Source organism: Miniopterus schreibersii, assembly GCF_964146895.1.
Source record: "Miniopterus schreibersii genome assembly, chromosome: 15".
NCBI lineage: Eukaryota > Metazoa > Chordata > Mammalia > Chiroptera > Miniopteridae > Miniopterus > Miniopterus schreibersii.
This window is the reverse complement of record NC_138115.1, coordinates 21,769,677-21,789,452: the sequence shown is the minus strand read 5'-3', so window position 1 is coordinate 21,789,452 and position 19,776 is coordinate 21,769,677. Positions and strand designations below refer to the sequence as shown.

Sequence of the window (19,776 nt, the reverse complement as noted above, 5' to 3'; positions counted from 1 at the left end):
GACCACACATTGCATGATTCCATTTATATGCAATGTCCAGAGTAGGCAAATCCAGAGAAAAGTAGATGAGTGGCTGCCTGGAGGCAGGAATAGAGATTAACTGTAAACACGCATGAGAGATCTGACTAAGGTGATGGAAATATCCTAAACCTGTATTATGGTGATGGTTTCACACTTGGCAAATTTACTCAAAATTGTTGACCTGTACATGGAAAGGGGGTGTAGCTTATGGCATGTAAATTATACCTCAGAATTATTAAAAAGTTGTTAAGGAAGTGCCCTTGCCCGGGCTGGTGTGGTTAAGTGGTTAGAGCGATAGCCTGTGCACCAAAGGATCACTGGTTTGATTCTCAGTCAAGAGCACGCACCTGGGTTGCAGGTTCGATCCCCAGTCCTGGTCAGGGCGAATGCAGGAGGCAACCGATTGATGTGTTTCTCTCACATCCATGTCTGTCTGTCTGTCTCTCTCTCTCTCTCCCTGTCCCCCTCCCTCCCTCCCTTCCACTCTCTAAAAATCAATGGAAAAATATCCTTGCGTGAGGGTTAATAAAACAAAACAAAACAAAACAAAAAGAAGGAAGTGCCCTTCACCACGTTCTGCCTTTCCAAAGCAATACTTCCTAACATTATGCAGAGCATACACTTTTTAAAAAAAAAAAATATCTTTATTGATTTCAGAGAGAGGAAAGGGGGGAGAGAGAGAGAGAGAGAAACATCAATGGTGAGAGTCATTGATCGGCTGCCTCCTGCATGCCCCTGACTGGGGATTGAGCCCGCAACCCAGGCATGTGCCCTGACAGGGATTTGAACCCCGATTGCCTGGATCCTAGGTCGATGCTCAACCGCTGAGCCACACCCGGCCGGGCAGAGCATACACTTTAGAAGAGAGCCCCAGCCATTCTTATGTATGTTATCTTGTTTTACTCCCATTGTTCTGAGGAAACGGAGTAATATGTACCTTGCCTTGGTAAGTTGCAGAACCTGGCCAGGCATCCTGGTCTCTTGACCCCAAATTCAGTGCCTGTTTCAGCCCTTCCTGGCTGGAAGGTGAGATCTGGGAAGTACGAAGCAGTGAGAAGAGGAGAGTAGGTCTAGAAGTAGGGACTGGGAGAGCTTCAGAACGTAGGGAAAGGCACAAAGTGTTAAACTTGTGCCTCGCAGGGAGATTCAAGCAGTTCTGCAGGTCAGGAGGCAAAGTGCAGAAGCGCAGGCAGACTGAGAAACAGAGAGGCTGCCACAGCCTGTGGGACTCCACCACAGGTTTGTAATGCAGCCCATTCACGTGTGTGGAACACAGATCCCACGCACAGGAAGGGGTCTCATCACCCCACGGGTGGGGTCCAGGACCCGCAGATGGCTGACCCTTTCTCCCCATCAGCACAGCCCAGAAGTGCTGCCCAAGCCTTCCCAGCCTCACAGGCTCCCACCATACAGCAGCTCTGCATCACACAGAGCTGTGATGCCACCGTCAACTCCCCTTGGCCCCTTTGAGATGTGCTGTGCTAAGGTGGCAAAGAGCCACCATCTGACACAAAGGGACAGTGAGCAAGAAAGGCACACCTGCCACCAGGGAAAGCCCAGGGAGAGGAAGGCCAGAGTGGGGCATGAGGGTCTGCTGCCAGCTCCCACGTATCCCACCAGGAGACCTCTGTTCTTTGAATGTCACTTTATCCACCTCAGCTGTGGTGTGGGGCGGGTGGATGGCTGCAAATGAGCAAAATGGGGGAGTGAGAGGGGCTAACAATGACCAGTTACTTCCTACCTACCTCCTTCACTTCATACTGACGGCACCTTGAAGGGTGGGAGAGATACATCCATTTCACCTATGAGAATACAGAGACTCAGAATCACATGCAGGATCCCTACTAGCAAGAGGGACAGTCAGGCCCCCAGGTCTGGTGCTTCTTCCCATCCTGGGTGTCTTCCAGGGAGAGCGTGGAGCAGAGGTACGAGAGAGAGAAAGAGAGAGAGAGAGAAAGAGAGAGAGAGTGTGTGTGTGTGTGTGAGAGAGAGAGACAGACAGAGAGAGAGACAGAGAGAAAGGGAGGGAATGAATCTGGGGGAGTTTTACATACTTTCTTGTGGTTTTATTAAAAATAACCTAGAATTGAGATAATGCACTAAAATTTGGTAACAGCCCCTTCTGAGTTATTCTGTGCCCAAGCCTGAATTAAAGTAATTCATTAACACCTTGTTCCACTAGCTGCAGGGCGATCAACTTCAATTTACATCTGTCATCCCAGCAAGTCAGAGTCTGCAGGTCTCACCCTCAACACCTGGCTCAGCTGGAAACCATAGCGTTCTTTCAAAAGCAAGTTGAAGTAATTTCCTAAAGGAACTCCTTGAAATCCAGGGAAAACATAACCCAACAGACATTTTGTTTTGTTTTTGCTGGGCAATGGAGTTCTGTCTTTAGTCGTTTCCCATTCGTTTTCCTTCCCACCCTCCCTCCATCAATTATACCTCCCCATCTACTGAAAAACTTCCTTCCAGAGCTTAGGTCCATGGGTCTGCAGAGAGGAGGGACGTGCTAATCAGGTTCTGCCCAAGATAAAACAGATAGCTGATGGCATTTCAGAGACAGGCAGGAGAAGCATGGAAGGGCAGAGGGAGGCAGGTGGGGATCAGAGAGGCCTGTTCTCAGCCCAGGTCTGGCTCCCACTAGCCAAAAGAGGCACAGTGAACAAGTCCTTTAACCTCTCCCTGCCTCAGAATCCCATTGCTTCCACTGATTAGCCTTGGGCTTGTTACTTAAATCTCTCTGAGACTCACTTTCTTTGTCTGCAAAATGGGAACAGTAAGATTAGTAGTAATTGGGCTTAGTAAGTGCTGAAAAGCTGTGATCTATTATTATCCATTCTTGATCATTATAGATATTTGTATGTAAAATCACCACCCCCACCCTGACAAATACTGTCTTACACTAAATAATGGGAAGTACTGGTTTACTGAACCAGAAGAGTTCTGTCTGAGGTTCCTTTTACATCCTGATGTGTGCAGTAATGAAAGTCACTCTTTGTTATTAAGCACCCACTGTGTACGCTGGCCCTATGCATGGTCCTCTAAGCATATTACTTCATTTAATCCACCCACCTAGGGAATAAATAATGTGGCATCACTGTAAAGAAATAAGAACGGTATTAAATGTACAGGAACATACTGGCAGAAAGAGACTATCAATTATTAATAGAGTTCTCTCTTAGGGGCTGGGGCTGGGGGGAATATATTGTAAAAGGCTGAATGTTTGTGTCTTCCCAAAATTCGTATGTTGAAATCTTAACCCTCAAGCGATGGTATTAGAAGGTGGGGCCTTTGGGAGGTGCTTAGGTTATAAGGGTGGAGCCCTCATAAATGGGATTAGTGCTTTTATAAAAGAGACCCCAGAGAGCTCCATGGCGCCTCTGCCATGTGAGGACAACAGTGAGAAGACAGCCTTCTGTGAACCAGGAAATGAGTCCTCACCAGACACTGAACCTGTCAGCACCTTGGTTTTGAACTTCCCAGCCTCCAGACTGTGAGAAATAAATGTCTGTTGTTTAGGCCACCTACTCTATGATATTTTGTTCTAGCAACCTGAACAGACTAAGACACATATTTATAAAAGACATAGTAGCCCCTCCTTATCCACAAAGGATACATTCCAAGACCCTCTGTGACTGCCTGAAACCATACTATGTTTTCTCTACACATACATACCTATGATTAAGATTAATTTATAAATCAGGCACAGTAAGAGATTAACAATAACTAATAAAATAGAATGATTATAACAATACACTGTAATAAAAGTTATGTAAATGTTTCTCTCTCTCAAAATATCCTATTGTACTGTACTCACCCTTACTGTGATGATGTGAGATGATGCAATGCTTGCATGATAGATGAGGTGAATGACCTAGGCATTGTGACCTAGTGTTAGGCTACTATAAGGGTTACTTGAACACAAGCAGTTCAATACTCAATCAGTCTGATAACCAGGAGAGGCTACTAAGTGACTAGTGGGCAGGGAGTGTTACAGTGTGGATACGCTGGACAAAGTGATGCTTCATGCCCTGGGCAGGACACAACAGGATGGCATGGGATTTCACTGCACTACTCAGAATGTGCAATTTAAAACTTATGAGTTGTGCCTGGCCAGGCGTGGCTCAGCAGTTGACCGTCGACCTAGGATCCAGGCGATCGGGGTTCGATTCCCGGTCAGGGCACATGCCCGGGTTGCGGCCTCAATCCCCAATGACTCTCTCATCATTGATGTTTCTGTCTGTCTCTCTCTCTCCTTTCCTCTCTCTGAAATCAATAAAGATATAGTTTAAAAAAAAACAAAAAACAAAAAACAAAAAAAACTTATGAGTTGTTATTTCTGGAACTTTCCATTTAATATTTTCAGACCATGGTTAACTGTGGGTAACAAACCACGGAAAGTGAAACTGCAGATAAGGAGGGACTACTGTATAATCTGACACACAAACATATCCCATTTATATATCAGTTGTGTTTTAATTGCATACAACATTCACAATTTTTGCAGTCAGTTAAGGACACAACACCCTGCTCAGGCATCAAAGTGCCGATTTGCACGTGCTTTGGTGCACCTGTAAGGGGCTGCCCAGGCCCGCTCCCTCACAATGAGTCTCTGGTGTGGCGCAGCCATCGCATCCTCAGTTGGACCTCCTATCTGTTCTTAAATCTGGGTCCAGTGCTTCCCCGGTGGTGAGGATCAAGCAAGAAGAAATCTCTCTGCGAGGCGAGCTCCTCTGTCCACCAGGGCAGCACACGCCGGGAGAGGCAGCCCCGAAGAGCAGAGCCTTCTAGAGAAACTGTGGCTGCCTGGGGGACAGTGGGCGCCTTTGAGTTCTGAGTATATGAGGGAGGCAATCCCTCATTTCTCCAAGATATGATTAGATAATGGGGAAATGGAAATTTCTTTCTTCTGTCCATCTCAAAAGGCTGATTTAAAAACTAAATGAAATGTTAACTGAAATGACTTATAAAATAAATGATTAGTAAGGTGAAACCAGAGCTGTAAATGGGATTTGTTAGACAGGAGGATCATTTTAATCAATCACAACTTATTCAGTGACTCCATGGTTCCTACTTTTTTAATTAGTATCAAAATGATCATGTTTCTAGTTTTTAATTTTTTTAAAATTCAAATAGTACAAAAAAAGTATAAAGCAAAAAGTAAAACTCTCTATCCATTATCAGGTGATCACCATGGTTAACAGTTTCTTATGCATCCTTCCAGAAGCATTCCATGGGAATAAGGCATATATACATTTTTATATACATGGTATTATATGAAACATTCTACATCTTGCCATTTTCACTTAATTTTATCTTAGAGATCTTTTCCATACCAACACCTTTTCTGTCTCATTCCTTTTCAGCGGTTGTTGCAGGAATATGCCCAAATTTATCTAATCAATACTGTATTAAGAACATATTACATGTGTCTTTCTTCCCCTTACCTATCACCAACAGTGCTACCATCAACAAGCTGTATGTAACTAGTGTGGTCATGCCTGTAGAACACAGTGTCAGAAGTGGAATTTCGGCGACAAAGCATATGTGAAGCCCAAGTACTGAGGATTATTGCTAAGTTGACTTCTGCTGCTACCTAAAAGCCATGAGAGTTTAGGCACATTCAGATGGAGCCTCCCTTTCTCCCTTGTCAGGAAAAGCCCACCGAGAAAGTGTGCAGGTGGAAGATATCTTAACACAAGTATGTAGCTGTGGATGCATTAAGAGATCAGAGGGGCAGTTCTTTTCTCACCTCAGTGCATAGCATGGCCAGGGAGAATTACCATTGTCCTCCCAAGACTGAGTCCACCCATCTTCCCCAACAGGAGGCACAACTCCCCCCCCCTCCTCCAGGCAGAGATCTCAGCTTCAGGTACCTGGACCAAGCAAGTGCCCCACTGCCCCTGCCCCTCTGGCAGCCTGGGGATGTCAATCTTACTCCCAGACCTAATAATATTACTCCACAAATGCTATAGCTTTTGAAGGCATCCCACAGGATCATTTCAAACCCTTTAGAAAAGCACTGAGATCCTACATGCCTGGCTCCAGCCTCGTTGGCCACCTGCTATTCCCTAAATATTCTCCCACTTCAGGGTCACTGCCCCTCTTGCTCCCCAGCCTCAGAGCTCATCCCTGATATCCACATAGCTGGATTCCTAACTTCTATCAGGTCCCTGCTCAAATGCCACCTCCTCAGAGAGGCCCTCCCTGACCCTGTGACACTTTCCACTCCCAGCTTGCTTTTTTTTTCAGGAGACCGATCCCAATTTAACCTAATGCTTTCTGCTTATTTGGTTTGTCTGTGCTGTCAGCTCCACTAGGGTGAGTCTTTGTTTCATTCATGTTGCATCCCAGAACTTACAACGATACTGGACATATAGTAGGTGTTAATAAAGACCTGTGACTGACCAGATATTCTGGCCCCTGCCTACCTCCTCAGCAATGTCTCCTACCATTCCCCAGGATCCAGATGCAGTAGTATTGCAGGTAAAGTCTGCAAGTCTCAACAGACAACTTCAGGTCTTCTGGCCTACGCTACTTTCTCTACCTGACATGCCATTCGCCCACTCCACCATCAATCACATGAACTTCTATTCATCCTGCAAAACCCAGCTAAGCACTGCCAACTCCATGGGCCTTCATCAAAGCCCAGACATCTGGGCTTCCTCATCTTGGCTCCTTGCAAGCATCCTATAGATAATGTTGCCTTATATTTCAAAAACTTTTTATTATTATTGTGTTTTTTTACTTTCCAGCTTTCCCCACCAGGCTGTGTTTCTTCAGGGACAGAATGTATCCCCCCTCATCTTTCTGCCTACTGATAAGGTGCCAAGAATGCAAAATTTGGGTGCTCAAAAAAATGTTGAAAGAACATTCAAAGGAAGAAAATACACTAAGAGAGTTCTCCAGGTCCACCGTGAGAGGCAAAGAGGTTTGGCTGAATCTTCTCTAAGAATGTTGTAAAGTACCCATGTAGACTTTCAAAGATCTGAATAAAGTCCTCCTTGTAAAATTAGCTACCATATATTAAACATGTACCATGTGTAAAGCATATGGGCCTCATCTGATGCTCTTGGAACCTCTGAGAAGTAGGTCCTCTGACCATCTCATCTTCAGAGGCCCAGACAGAGGCTCAGGGAGGCTATCTGAGCTGCCCAGGGCCACACACTGGGCAAGTGGAGGAAGCATGACTTAAAGTGGGCTCCAGAACATGCTGGCTGAAGTTTACGTGGTGGCTGTGAATGGGGTGATTAGTGGGAGTGGGACAATCCAAACTAGCAGAAGCAGACGATGCCACGCAGTGCTGGGTTTTGACTTAGGGAAAGGGTCTGGAGAGCACTTCTGACCCTGCAGTCGGCACACAGGCCAATTCTAGATAAGGCTCAGCCATGAATCTGCCCTGGCAGAGGCAGGGGCCGTGTAGGGCACTGAGCCTCAGTACCAGGAACTAACTTGGGTACCTTACTTACACATTTTCTGCTTTTCATCCTCACAGGAACCTGGAGAGGTTGGCAAGGCAGGGAACAGGGATAATCCCCATCCCCAAAATGAAAGCGTCAATCAAGAACATTCTCTTTCTGCATTTAAACCTTCCCAAAGGGCCCAAGCTGTGCTGGGCTTGGTACCAGTGAGGACTTCTTTAATCCTCAACTCAACCTTGTAGGTGGGTGTTGTCATCTCCAATTTATAAATGAGAAAACTAAACTCCAAGGGGTTAAGAAACATTCATACATTTATTCACTCGTCCACTCATCCATTTCAAGTAATATTTATTGAGCACCTAGAATGTGCTGGCAAGATACTAGGGGGAAAAACAGAACTGTCCTTGCTGGCATGGGGCTTATACTCAAATGGAAGGAGAGAGGAAATAGACAAGTAAACAAAGACAGCAGGATTTCAGCTAAGTACCAGGTAGGACCATAAAATAGAGTGATATGGGTTAGAGGGACTGGGTTCTGATTCAGCTGAATGTCAAGGAGAGCCTCCCAAATGACATTTGATTTAAGATTCAACGATAAAAAGGAGCCAGACACAAGAGCATCTGGTGAGAAAATCTTCTAAACAGAGGGAACAACAAATGCCTGAGACTGAGGCTGGGACAAGCACAGGAGGGACAAATGACAGAAAGAAAGCCGGTGCAGATGAGGGAGATGGGCAGGGGGAAAGAGGAGTCTGAGAGAGAGGCAGGGACAGACCCTGAACCCACAGAGAGAATCAGGGTTTCACTCCTGCTCCTCTGCCTCCCCAGTTTTGTGTCCAAAGAAAATCAATGCAAGTAGCCACATGATTTAGAAATAAACAAATTTTTAAAAACTCTTCCAGTGTACTCAAGCCAGAAAAACAAGACCTCATCCTTTTGAACAAAGATATACCCCTTAGAGCTTAATTCAGGCCAAGCATGCAATATGTGCTCAATAAAATTTGTTGAATGGACACCATGCAAAAGTGATTTCAACTGTACACAAAGTGAGCATGAACTTGCTCACAAAACTCTAGACTAAAGGGACTCGAGGGCCTGAGGAAGGGAAGTGAAAACAAACCAAAGCCCATCTGATGCCACAATGCTGGTTACGCAAATAGGACTCTATCTCATCAGAGGACACAGGTTCAAAATTTAGCACTGCAAATATACTTCGATAAATGCAAGGATACCGGATGCACAATGAGTTACTAAGGGACACCAGGATGGCCTAATTTTGAAATTTGAAATCAGGAAGACAAGCCACCCCTGCCCAAGCCAGAATCTAGGACTGGCTCAGCGCCTGAGCTGTTCTCATTATACCCTGAAAAGGGAAATGAACCTTCAAGATTGGGGGGGGGGGGGTGCCCAACATCAAGGTGAAGCCCTGACTGGCCATGGGCAGGGAAGTAGCTGATCTGTGTAGGCTTGTCTCACTTCTGTTTCTAGAGGACTAGAACCGCATCTTATATTTCTGCCTCCTCCAAAAATTGCACAGTATCCTTCCTACGTGCCCCAGGAGCTCAGACATTTGCCAAATGAATGAACATGCAGGATTTCAATGCAGTCTACTGGGACCAATAAGGAGACCCTGAATGAGGTCCCAGAGTTAGACGCAGTGAAGAAAGGACAAAAGGATCCCACTGGAGACATGAACAGGGGTGGGGTGTCCATGAGCCAGCCACACAGGGAAACAGCAAAAGAACTGGAGAAGATGTGCTTTTGAGGAAACCTGATCCAACACTTGAAGGGCTGTCACATAGAAAAGGAGTAAGACCTGTTCTTTCCAAAGCTCCAGAAGTCAACTCTCAGCTGAGTTTAAGGAAGAACTTCCTCCCAGCAAAGTATCTGTAAGACTGTGTTTAATGTGACGCCAGCGTTCAGGAAGTAAGGGTGGGGGGGAGGGGAAAGACTCCAAATGATTTCATTGGAAAATACATTTGGGAATTCGGGTTAATCAAAGATAACAGACAGTCTTACTGAAGTGCAAAGCTTTCAGCCCTTCTCAAATTTATGTAGTCCCGAATAATTTTTCATAGGATGCTATGCACATCTCCCAGAGTCTCTACATTCCAAGCTCTTCTCTGGGGAAAAGATGAGTTAGAGCTGTCTGACAAAAGCATCTTTTGAAGGGGTGAGTGTCACACCAGCATTTGAGTACTTTTAGGATGCAGAATTCAACACTGTATAGATGATATAGATGCAATATGAATAGAAAACTAGAACCATGGGTTCATTCTCCCACGGGCTTTCATCTTGAATGACCAAGTCACCGGCAAAAAGGTCCAGTGACACCTGAAGACACAGACTAGCTGTCCCCTCCAGAATCTCAGTGTCCAATGGGTGGGTGATATGGACATTGTAAAGGGATCCAGGAAGTAATCAGGGCTGTCACTGGGGAGCTGAGTGACAAGTTCTTACCAGAGCCCACTTTGACTCTTCTTATGCAGTATTTTCTAGAAAATATTGCCTGCATGCTTGCCTTCCTCTCATGCATCTATCCTGTAAAAACCAGAAAAGCTGCTGCTTCATGGCTGCCTATGGGAAATTCTGACAATAAACAAGCACATTGCATAAATAATGATTTAACTGAGGTTTTCCATACATGTTACAAAGAAAATGACTGGTGCAAAACAACAGTAAGTTACACAAAGACCTTGCCCAGTGTGGGATTTTAGGATGGGTCTTCTAAGGGAGCATAGAGATCAGGTTTTACAGATCCTCAAATGTGCAGGTCCAAAAGAAGTCTCTGTGACAGTCCTCTGAGAAATCATAGCCTTATGGGGTCAGAAAAGGCCACACAGGTCCACTCACCACTGCAGCCTCCTCTCTAGTGCTATATTATATGGATCCTCTAATGGAGACTATAACTCATTAGGTCTGAGGAGGGATGGAGAATTTGTATTTCTAACCAGGTGATTCTAATGCTGCTACTCTGCAGACCACATTTAAATAGCACTACTCCATCGGGCATTTTAAAAGACCTAAATTAATGTAGGGCTATACCATGTTCATGGACAGAGGGGCTCAAACATAAAGATGACAGTTTTCCTCAAATTAACCTATAAGTTCAATACACTCCCAACCAAAATTTCCACAGAGTCGTTCTGTTCTTTATTGTTGTTTTTTAACTTGACAAGCTGATTCTAAAATTCATTTTGGAAGAATAAACAATTTTAGAAAAGAACAAAATGAGGAACTTGCCTTACCAGCTCAAAGCTTACAAGAAAACTATAGTTATAGTATCAACACACAATTAGCAAAAGAGACCAACGGAACAGCACAGGGAACCCCAAAACAGACCTGTGCTTTTAGGAAAACAATATATGGAAGATGGTCCTACAAGTTGATACAGAAAGGATGAACAATTCAGTAAATACTGCTGGAGAAATTGGCTATTTATATTTAAAAAGCTGGATTCCTACATCATATTCTATGCAAAAATAAAATTAAAAGTGAAAAAGAAAACTTTTAAAACTCATACAAAAATACAGAAAACTTTTTTACAACTTTGGGGTAAGGAAATATATCTTAAGTAAGACATCAACTGCGTAAGCCAAAAAGACTGACAAATTTGACTTCAATAAAATGGAAACTCCTATATGCCATAAATAAGAGAAAAGCCATACACTATGAAAAGCTATTTGCAGCATAGATACTAATATCTAGAATGTATAAGGACTTCCTACCTATGAGAAAAGACAAACTATCCAAAGAGAAAAGAATATGAACAGGAAGTTCACAGACAAGGAAACCCAAATAGAGAAAAAAAACATGAACAGATGCTTGACCTTACAAGTAAATAGAGCATGCATATAGAAAATAGTGGGATACCATTTCATACCCATTACACTGGCAAAACTTAAACACTCTGACCAGACCAAGAGCTGTCTAGTATGTAGAGCAATGCAAATTCTCACACACTCCTGTTTGGAGAAAAAATTAGTCCTTTTGGAAAGCAATTTGACATTATCTGATAAAACTGATAATGCATGCACTCTACTGCCCAGCAATTCCACTCTTAGGTATATGGCCTAGAAACCTTCACTTATGCACAGACAGAAGCACAGCAAGACATTCACTCCGTATGTTTAATAATAGTAGGAGACTGCAGATTGTCTAAATACCCATCCAGAGGAGCTGACTAAATACAATGTAGTCTATTTACACATTGAAATACTATACAGCAAGAAAAAAGTTAATGAATGAAGCTACATGTATCAATAGAAATACTTCTCAAAATCAATATTGAACAAAGAAATAATATTGTAAAAGATGTAAGTAATGGGTACCATTAATATGAAATTTTAAAACATGCAAGAAAGACCTAGGTACTATTTGGGATTTACATATACAGAGAGCATAAACATGAGAATGATAAATCTAAATTCAGCATAATGACTTCTAGAGAGGGAAGGAGAGGAATGGTATCTTGGGAAAAAATAAAAATCACTCATGAAATCACTGCTCCTCTACACTACTATTAGTCAGCATTAAGGTAGGGGAGGTTCTTCAATGAACCAGGTTTTTTCAGATGAGAAAGACTCAGAAAGCATTGAGTCAGCCCTTGACCCACAAAGGAAACCTCTTTGATACCTTGGGAAAGGGATACTTCTACCTTTACTAGAGACACTCCTAAGTCAGGGCCGTCGGGTACAGTTATGCATGTAGACACTGCACAATTCTGGAACACACATTTCACAGTGTTAATGATGCCCCCCCTAGGGTTCTGCAGTGAGCAACCGTATGTGGCAGCCCTGTAGCTTCCAGGTCATAAACCTCTTTGGAGCACTGATAAAAAATGCCCACCCACACAATTACTGCCTGTAATGTCCACGGATTCAGACACCTGCCCAACAACAATCAGCAGCAGCCTTACACTAGTCAAACACTTCTGGGAGCAGCACTCCCAACCTTCAGAAGTACTTACAGACAATGCTGTGAGACTAAGCTCTTCCTTAAGCACATTTAAAACCTGCCTCTTGATAACCTCCATCCATTAAAGTTCATCTACTTCAGCTATTGAAAGAAAGCTAACCTGTCACCCCCAGAGATTTCTGCTTTCCAGGCTAAATATACTCTAAACTTAGCTTTTTGCAAACATCTTCTCTTTTGATATATATTTTTTTAACTGTCCATCATTTAAAAATAAAATTTTAAACTGTCCAAGCATTTCTTGACCTAATAAGCAGCTAGGCATGATGACATGCAATCAAAGAACAAGAAAGCATCTCTCATCTGTCCCTTTGGGAAACCTCTGAAAAGCTCGACTCTGACTCCCAACACCGTCAAAAGCCCACGGAAGGCAGGAAGTGCAAGAGTGGAGGAAGGGTCAGGCTTTTTCCATGGGTGAGAGCAATATTAACTGAGCAGAACCAGGATGGAGTCCCCACAGGCCAAGGGAGACAGGTCATATTCCACTTACTCCCAAAACTCCATGACAGGAGAGGTGGCATTCTGCAGGGACACATGGCTGTGGTTACTCATGTTCAGTTTCTGGAACTCCACACATTTCTCTACAGTGGAAATAAGACAAGAAATACAAGATTAATCTCCACAAGGGCTGCATCTTGGAAAACATTCAGAGCTGATGGAGCAAGCATGGTTTACCTCACCGTTCCAAGTAAACATGCCTCAAAGAACACCGTGGGTAAAATCAATAACTTACAAACAGTTTGAAAGGCTTGGTCTGATTCAAACAGGAGGAAGAGTTCTGGGGGCAGGGAGCCTTTTCTCTCATCCTCACTCAACGTGCCCTATCAAACTTTCTTCCTGCCTTGTTCCCCAATCTCCTTTCCTTTTTTCACTTCCCTGTCAAAGGGAATTGTGTTACTCAAAGGTTGTTTTTTTGTAGGAGTAAAAGAATTTCTCAGACACCCAAGTTTGACAAGGCGTTTTTATTAAGATGATCATTAGTCGTGCACAAATAAGCAATGAGTTATAAAGTCTTTGTAGTTATAGTATTCCTACAACTATAAAACCAGAATTAAATTTACCAATTAAATACCAACTAAACTACGGACCCAATACAATTCAAATTGATAGCATAAAGTGGGTAAGATAATGCCATTTTGTGATATTAAATGGAATTCAACAGAAAAAGGGCCTGACAGGTAGGAGGCAGGGTCTATACTGGGTTTGGCTTGCCTACTTCTCCATGCTCCATTTGAGACTAGACTCTACCACCACCTTTCTCTGTTCATGCTGTTGAAAAACCTTTATTCCTACAATTTTTGTTGTTCTCAACTGGAACTTCATTTCGTACTAATGCACCATTTATGAATCAAATCTCTCTGCTCTCTTCCCCTTGGCTGCCATCATCCTATTTACCAAAAACACATCTTCAATTATAAACACTCACAAAGTCAGGCACTGAAATCTCCTGACTGTCCTCAGTTATAAGGTGGTTGTGCAGATAATCCAGAACATATGAGTATTTTTAGAGTATTCTCAAAATAAATACACACAATTAAATTATAATGGAGGGCTCACAGGCCTCCAAGAATATGTCCTTGAATTTTAATTTGATAAACATCGCTAAGAGGTCCCTGGCCAAAGAAAGGTTAAGAACCAGGGAGACAGTGAGCCTGGCCAGCATGGCTCCATGTTTGAGCATCGACCCATGAACCAGGAGGTCACGGTTTGATTCCCAGTTAGGATATGTGCCTGGGTTGGGGCTCCATCACCAGTAGGGGATGTACAGGATGCAGCCGACTGATGATTCTCTTTCACCATTGATGTTTCTCTCTCTCCCTCTCCCTTCCTCTTTCTGAAATCAATAAAAACTTTTTTTTTTTTTTTTTTAAAAGAGAGAGAGTGAAAAGTCCACAAAATGCAACAGGAGAGAGAGCAGGGCAAAGTTATGCAGGGCTAGAAGCTAGTTCATAGCACTTTCTAGGCCTAATGCCGGCTGTTTCTTTTGCTGGTGACCGACATCCTACCCAATCTTACTGTAGCTCAGCCTTCAGGATGACAGGCCACTTCTGGGGACAACCTAACCACATAGATGGTGAATAGCTTAAAGCATGTAGGCCAATTTCAGTCAAAAGGCAGTGGTTACCTAAAGCACTACTGAGAAGAGTTCTGCGGCCGATACAACTCAAAAGAGAGTTCTGCAATTAATTAGCGATGTGTGCTCTAAGCAGGGCCACCTTAGATGTGTTGGAATGTATTTGCCTTCTCTGGATTATGACTCAGTCCTGAAAGGATGACAAACTGAAAAGCAAATAGTATATTAGAATCTAAAGTAATCTAAAAGTTATCCATTCAAGTGGTAGGGTGGGGTGGGATAGTGAATTCACATACCTATCTGGATTGGACAGGTAAAGTAAATGAGCAAAGTGGACTGGGTAAGGACTGTGGCCTCATCCAAAGGCAACAGTGGCTTCTCTGCTGCAGCCATTGCTGCCCAGCAAGAATGTGGGAATGTGGGTCTGGTGTTGCCAGATCTTTTCAATTTTTCAAGAGAAGCTAGTGATCTGGATTTTCATGCGAAGTCTAATGATTTTTCAATTTGGGCAATCAAATACATTTTTTTTTTTATCCTTACTCGAGGATATTTTTTCTATTGCTTTTTAGAGAGTGTGGAAGGGGAGGAGGGAGGGAGAAGGAGGGGGAGAGGGGGAAAAGGGAAGGGGGGGAGGGAGAGAGAGAAACATCAATATGAGAGAGACATATCAACTGGTTGCCTCCTGTACTCGCCCAGACTGGGCTGGGGATCAACCCTGCAACTGAGGTATGTATGTGCCCTTGGCTGGAATCGAACCCAGGACTCTTCAGTTTGCGGGCTGACGCTCTAACCACTGAGCAAAACCAGCTAGGGCTCAAATACATTTTTTATATTTGCTGGTCACTGACCTAAAGCCTAATTGGCCTTTTGGCCTCCCGTTTGCAACCCTTGAGCTAGTTTAACCCCTTCATTTTACAAAGCAAATAGTAATATAGACAGGCAGGGCTACAATTGGAGCCTGAACCCCTCATACCCCCTCTCTGCCCCAAAGGGCTCAGTCTCTGTATTTGGCAAAGCAAAGAAAAAGTATCACCATCTTCTACACATGCCAATTCCTGGACCAGGGCACAGCTCAGGCTTCAGGGCTGCAACCAACAGAAAGGACCCAGACCCAGTACAGAACTGACCTCCAGGTTCAGTGGAATCTGGACACAGAGAAAGGCCAGAGGCCATAGGCCAGGATTGGTATCTAGGACAAAGACACAACCCCAATTCCAGGTCCCCCAGCAGGGCCAGCAGAGAGACCCTCCCTGGGGGCCATACCTGTGTTCCACTCATGCCCACAGGTGGCCCAGGGGAGCTCGGTGGTGAAGCAGTTGCACAGGTAGAAAATGGCCCACGCCAAGATGATGATGTAATACACATTTAGATGGGCCTCGATCACCTGTGTTGCATAGCCAATGCCTGAAAGAACAAGGAAAGGGAGCAATGTGAATCTCTATCCACCTTATATGAACAGTCTCAGCTACTCTTCATAGCCTGATATCATCCAGGCATCATTTTATTTTCTGATTAACTCAATCCTTACCTTCAAATAAAGGGCAAATTTTCCTCCAACATGTAATGCCACCTTCACTCGTGAACTGGCCCAGAGCCGTTTCCAGGAAAAAAACAGGAATTCCACAACAAATAAAAAACACCACGTAGGGAATCAGGAATGCCCCTGCAAGAATGTAAAATATGGGAATGATGTCAAAATTGCCCCCACCATTTTATGTTCAGCACAAGAAATCTTTAACAAGTACCTACCACAGGCAAGACAAGAGGTTCTCTAAGCTGGAGTTTAGGTTGCCACAATGAGGACCAGAGTCAGGAAATGTGGCCCTGGGTTTGTGGCCTCTGCTACCTACTCCCATGAGTAATCTACTTCACATCTCCCTGCCTCAACTTCTTCCTCTGTAATATGGAGCTTTAATACCTAATCTCTGCACCTCTTTTCTCACAGACTTATTGTGTAGATAAGATAATGTGAAAGATAGTGGTCTGTTTCCTTGATTCTTTTAACTTTACATTTCACCCTCCAGCACAGGTCAAATTCATTCCCTCCCTGAATGCTGCACCCTTCTTTATTCTAAAGTAACCTCAAAAGGCCAGGTGTGTGGACCCCTTCTTCTTATTTACTTTGGAGTGACTTGCAAAATATCTTTTTCATAAAGAGAAGCATCCTTAAGGAGATATGCAATGAGCAATATAAGCTGAGGCCCAGGTATAAAGTTGAGTTATAAACAGTTTGCGGCAAGAATATGTCCAGAAAGGCTGGATTTGGATCAATCTGAGAAAAGACCACCCATAAGCCTTAGTGCTCCTATCTTGAAACACAATACCCATTGACTGTGCCTTTCTGTGAAACAAATTAAATAACTGAAGTGAACATGAGCTATTACAACCAGAAAGGGATTTTTTCCAAATCCCTCATTCTCTCTACCTAATAACAAAGCATGAAAACACGTGCCATTCCCCACCATCTGATCTCACAAATGAAAGCTTTAACTGAAATTGCTTTCTGCTAAATGAATTCTTTCTGACTGCAGGGTCAATAGCAACAATTTTGATTAATCCTGATAGTAGAACCATATCTACCAGGTTTTGAAAGGCTCTTAGCTTTTCTGTGCAAGACACTATTTTTAAAGTTTCACATTGGAAAAGAAATACTTTAAACTACTATTGGGATGTATGAGTAGAGCTGTTTTTAAAAAAGGTAAACTGTTGATAAGCAGCTACTCCAACTATATTAGAAGGTAAAGTATGAAAGGGGATAAGAGGGCCTGTTCGCTCCATTTAAACCTAAGTGATTAAAACAAGCTGCAGCAGCTTCCCTAATATGTAATTTACCTGTGAATCCTCTAGAATCTAACAAATGACACTTTTTAAAAAAGCCTTTTGGCCTATGTATCCACAAAGCTGGTAATCCTTAAGGTAAATTAGCTCAATTAAACCGGGATAGCTGTGTACCCAATGGAGAATCCTGGCAAGTTAGAACTTAAAAAAAAAAAAAAAAAGACTAATTTTAAACTTCACTCACCACAACCTTTTTAATCTGTGGCAGAATTTGTCACTAACCCAACTTACCCTGTTTTCTGCTTTTAAGAATGCTTTTAGTTTTGGCATAAAAATTTCCTGTATAAAAATATTATGCTAAAACAATTTTTGTCTGGGACTATCCTAAAGGGTTTCCACAGGTTTCTAAGCAGACATGGTAGCTTATGAAGGCTGAATCTGCACAGAGAGGTGGGGTCCACGGCTGAGGCTGCAGGACACATTCAGGGTCCCCGAGTCTACTCCCTCTCTGTCCCTTGCCAAGCCACTAACACCAGCAGCCATTTCATTACCAGTGTAGAGCAGGTTTGGAGTAGCCTGTGCCTTCAGGATGAATGTCTCCAAAGAGAGAGTTCAGGCTAAGCAGTACCCTTCTTGCTCTCCCTACAGCTGCTCACACAGGAAGTCCTGCTCCGCACAGCCAAGCAGCGTGGTCCCTCCCAGCCAACTCTAAGCTACTTTCACTGAGGTCTGGGAAGCTGCTGGAGGGGCAGGGAAACAGCAAAGGCAGGGAGGAATACACAGATACAGGCGTTTTCTTGGGGAAACTGTGCCACTCAATAAGGCTTTACAGGGTCCTTTGCCTTGGACCCGCTGGCTGTTCTGATGATGACGACAGGTGTCGGTTCCTGAAGTCTGGAGCCCATTTCTTGAACTGAGAGATTTAAGGATTCACTGCTGCATCTCCACCAGACTTACTTGGATATGTTGTCACTACAAAGGATTACCTTCCTTTCCCTGGCCCCCCGCCCCAATCTCTAAGCATCTCCTAAACAAATCAATGGTGTTGCTTTTTTGTTGTGGGTGATTGTGAACCCAGTAAAAGAAACTGCTTGGTACCAATTCATCCACCAAAAAGGACCAAAAAGAGGGCCTAGAAAGGGCCTTATGATGCCTGGCCGGGCTTGGCTCAGCGGTTGAGCGTTGACCTAGGATCCAGGCGATGAAGGTTCGATTCCCGGTCAGGGCACATGCCCGGGTTGCGGGCTAGCCGATCAGTGACTCTCATCATTGATGTTTCTGTCTCTCCCTCTCCTTTCCTCTCTCTGAAATCAATAAAGATATATTTTTTTAAAAAAAAAGAAAAGAAAAAAGAAAGGGCCTTATGAGCAAATAAAAGACTGGGCAGGAAATCAAACAACAGTGCCTAGCCAAAAAGTTTTCCCTGTTGTTGGTCTAATTCCAGTGTAAGACAAGGCCTCTGGTGTCAGAATGCCATCTTTATCACTTACGAAGTGAGTGACTTCTCTGACCCTTCGTTTCCTCATCTACAAAATGGGTGAGACGACTCTAAAGATTAAATGGGATGCTCAGCATTTCAGGAAGCGCTCAGCACCGAGCCCCTTTTCTTCATGGAGGTTTCCAGTCAGGAAAGCTGAGGGTGCAAGGGGCTGTCGCCTGCCCGCAAGAGCGGCGCAGGTCGCAAAGGCAAGGGCTCCTGGTCCGGCCGGCACTTCCCGCGGGAACGGGAAGTATCGGGCAGGCGCGTCCTCACGTGCTAGCCGGCTGCGCCCGCAGGTGTGAAGAGCACCCGCGCGTGCGCACTGGGGAGGCGAGCCTTGCCCGGGGGAGCTCGCGCGCCAGGTGGCCCTGGCCGGGAGCCGGCCTTTCCCCGAGGGTCGCGCTACACGCAGGCGCGCGAGGGGTCTCGCGCTCACCCCTAGCTTCCCCGCCCCCACCGCGCTGGTCCCCCTCCCTGCACCCTCCCCAGTGCCGCGGGCCGCCTCACCTCCTCCGTTCTTGTAGCACAGGTAAGGGAAGCGCCAAACGTTCCCAAGCCCAATAATCTCCCCGGCAACGCTCAGCACGAACTCCACCTTGTTGTTCCAGTGGCCGCGCTCGTGGACCGCCTTCTCGCGCTTGTCGCGCGCGGTCGCCGCGCCCCCGCCGCCCGCCGGCGCCTCGGACTCCCGCGCCTCGTCAGCAGCCTTCCCGTTACCCAGAGGCAGCGCCTTCTCCGCCTTCATGGCCGCGCTGGCTGCCTGGTGCGCCGGGCGGGCTCTGCGCCGCCGCCCCGGGCGGGCTGGCTTTTCAGGAGGCGCGAGCGGGCGGGAGGGGGAGGCAGGGGGTGGAGCTGAGGGGCCGGGCCGACCCGGCCGGGCGCGGGGACGGGGGCGCGGCGCGGCGCGGCGCGGCGGCCAGGCCCTTAGGGCGCCCACGCCGGCGCAGCTGGGCTCGGCCCGGGAGCCTGCGAGCACCTCGCGCGCGCCGAGGGCCCTGCGCGCGCCGAGCACCTTGGAGCCCCCCGCGC

General features: G+C 45.1%; 1 protein-coding gene across 2 annotated transcripts in view; it reads right to left on the bottom strand.

Moving 5' to 3' along the window:
* Positions 1-19,553, bottom strand: part of SLC6A11 (solute carrier family 6 member 11) — a 106,983-nt gene extending 87,430 nt beyond the window's left edge. For both annotated transcript variants that reach the window (XM_081159322.1, XM_081159323.1), the window contains exons 1-4: positions 19,255-19,553; positions 16,018-16,152; positions 15,753-15,893; positions 12,906-12,996 (exon numbers count right to left, since the gene is read on the bottom strand). In XM_081159322.1, coding sequence (XP_081015448.1) covers positions 12,906-12,996; positions 15,753-15,893; positions 16,018-16,152; positions 19,255-19,492 — 605 coding nt within the window. In that variant the 5' untranslated portion in view covers positions 19,493-19,553. The remainder of the gene's footprint in view (positions 1-12,905; positions 12,997-15,752; positions 15,894-16,017; positions 16,153-19,254) is intronic.
* Positions 19,554-19,776: the final 223 nt, after the last annotated feature.